Consider the following 2,906-nt stretch of genomic DNA (forward strand, 5'->3'; position numbering starts at 1 on the left):
TTACTGTAAAAACGAAAAAAAAAAGTCCATTATGTCAGTACAAATTCATGATCAGTAATCTTGAAATATTATCAGCATGCAGTAACAAATTACCTGAATGAAATCACATTCAAAGAGCGGAATGTAGTAAATGGTCGTCGGTAGTATGGCTCGAGCTGCAGAAAAAAATGAAAATAGGCATTTTTTAAATACGTGTGCTTCAAAACACTGCAGCAAAAAGATTGTGTCTGCAAAGAAAATGAATACTCTGATATAAGTATGGTTCTGCTCCACATCTTTTACGTCATGCAAATGTTTGGCTACTGTTAGCATACAGAAAACAGACATACCTCTGACTTTATAAGCGCAGCTCGATTTATGAATGCTGTAGATGATGGACTCCCCAAATCAGTTGAGTACGTCTCTCCAGCAGACCTAAACCTCAGTTGCCTTATTGTTATTGCCTCAGCAGTAGTTGTTGTAGTGGTGGTGGTTGTTGCTGTTGCACCTGGTTTGGTTGTTACTGCAGTGGGAACTACATTTGTTGCAGATGAAGCTGTGATTGAAGCGTTGGTTGCTGTATTTGTAGCAGATGAAGATGTGGGTGAAGCATTGGTTGCTGTATTTGTGGCAGATGAAGCTGTGGTCGAAGCATTGGTTGCTTGACTGATTGCATTAGTAGTAACATTGGCAGCATTAGTGGTTGCACTTTCAGGTGTCATAGCTGTAACACCTAATGTTGAATTTGCTGCACTGTTAGGTGTGGTTGTTGTAGTTGTATTTCCAGAAACTGTAGCATTTGAGGTAGGGGCTTCAGTTGTTACAGATGCAACTGCAAACACAAAAATAAAACATAAATTAAAAAAATTGTTTTTAATACTTTTGTAAAAACAAGGTACACAAAAGTTGATAGAAAGTTAAAAGACATCCAATTAAAACATATTTTTATGCATTTAACATGAATAGGTGAGCTGTCTGGTGGGAAAGAAGCCCAAGTTGTTGTGTGAAATTGAGAGGTACCAACTAGATAAAGTTATGCTCATTTTGACAAACAGCATGTGCTCCAGAACCAATCTCCTTGAGATAGGCAGTACCTTATTCTACTCTGGAGTTTCCTATGGTAAGAGGCACCATGCTGGTGTGGGTCTACCTGTAACCTTCCAACTTAGTGACTATGTTTTGGAGTTTTCCCCAGTAGATGAGAGAGTAGCTGTCTTGTACCATCAGGTGGGGGGACTGGTTCTGATACTCATTTGTACCTATGTGCTGAATGGCTGTTCAGAGTATCCAGCCTTCTTAGAGTCCTTAGCAGGGGTTCTGGAAGGTGCTCTAGCTGAGGACTTTTTATTCTGTTGGGAGACTTCAGTGCTCACATGGGTAACAACAGTGAAACCTAGAGGTACATGATTGTAAGGAACAGCCTCTCCAATCTGAACCTGAGCTGTATTCTGTTGTTGGACTTCTGTGCTAGTCACAGTTTGACCATGACAAATACTTTGATCAAACATAAGGGCGTCCATAAGCATTATGGGGCAACTGTGGCTGAGTGGCTAGGAGAGTCATCATGTAATCGGTGTGTTGCCAGTTTGATCCCAGTTCCATCTTTCTCAGTGGTTGTGTCCATGGGCAAGACACTTCATCTCGCCTAAAGGTGGTTGTAGCTCATCACCATCATTGTATGAATGGGTGAATGATTGAAGTGTAAAGTGCTTTGGAGTCTGATGAGAATTGAAAAGGCACTGTATGTGATCAAGCTATATACCATTTACCATAAGTGCATGTGGCACCTGGACACCCTAGGTTGTAGATCAATGATAGACTGTATTGTCATCTGATCTGACAGACCTTTTGGACCCAAACATGTAGTGAGGATTTGCTGGGAATGCCTGGCAAAATAACCCATCAGATAGATGGTAAATGTTCTGAACTTAATGTTTTATCAAGTCCCTACAGACTCCAAAGTGCTTTACACTACAGAAGTTCCCCTATCAATATACACATTCACACACTTATGGTGGTAAGCTATACTGTAACCAGATCTGTCCTGGGGTAGACTGACAGAGGCGAGGCTGCCACACACAAGTGTCCCCTGGCCGTCTGACCAAGGACACAACATATAAATGGGGGAATGAACCGGCGGGATGCTGGTTACAGGATTACTCCCCAAACCACTCTGCCACAACCACCCCTGTGATTTTCAATTCACACCCCCAAGAGAGTTTTAACTACATTCCAGCTGATGTGGTGGACTTTCAGTCCAAGTGGGCCATGTTCTGTGTCTCATTTGTTAAGGTGGCTGCCTTGAGCTTTGGCCAAATGGTGGTCGTTGCTGCCCACGATAGCCATTCTTGAGCTCGGCAGGGGTACACCCCTGGTTAAGGAGGCTGTCAAACTGAAAAAAGTGTCCTATTGGGCTTTGTTGGCTGGTAGGACTTTGGAGGCAATTGAGGAGTATTGCGAAGCGGGCCGCAGCTCTGGATGTTGCTGAGCCTAAAGCTTTCATGTAGGAGGAGTTGAGTGAGGCTTTGGATAAAGACTCTTATTCAGCTCCAAGGAGATTCTGACAAACCATCTGGTGGCTGAAGTGGAGAAGGCAGCACTTCACTAACTCTGTGTTCAGTGAAGGTACGATGCTGTTGACCTCAATCAGTGAGGTCAAGTGCACCCCCACGGCTGATCACCTCCCGGAAACCGGAAGCCACCCCGGCCAGGGGGCCACCCACAGGAACCAAGAGCCACATCTCAGGAGACCAAGCAGCACCAGGGAGGATGGAGAGCCAGCCCCGCCCCCGGCAACCATCCAAGCCCCAAGTCCACTCACAGCCCAGGACTGCACATGGTGGCCCGCCCTTCTTCAGGAACCCCTCCCCAAATGGCAGTCGGGGAATGGGATGGGAATAAAGACCCTGACACCCACACCCCAACCC

At 45.0% G+C, this 2,906-nt stretch overlaps 1 protein-coding gene across 1 annotated transcript in view; it reads right to left on the bottom strand.

Moving 5' to 3' along the window:
- Positions 1–93: 93 nt before the first annotated feature.
- LOC106525348 (Y' element ATP-dependent helicase YJL225C) overlaps positions 94–2,906 on the bottom strand; it is a gene marked incomplete at both ends in the record, with an annotated part of 7,495 nt that continues 4,682 nt past the window's right edge. Inside the window, 2 exon segments of the mRNA XM_014019550.1 lie at positions 94–155; positions 330–811. Coding sequence (XP_013875004.1) covers positions 94–155; positions 330–811 — 544 coding nt within the window.

This window comes from Austrofundulus limnaeus, unplaced genomic scaffold (genome assembly GCF_001266775.1).
Source record: "Austrofundulus limnaeus strain Quisiro unplaced genomic scaffold, Austrofundulus_limnaeus-1.0 Scaffold223, whole genome shotgun sequence".
Classification (NCBI taxonomy): Eukaryota; Metazoa; Chordata; class Actinopteri; order Cyprinodontiformes; family Rivulidae; genus Austrofundulus; species Austrofundulus limnaeus.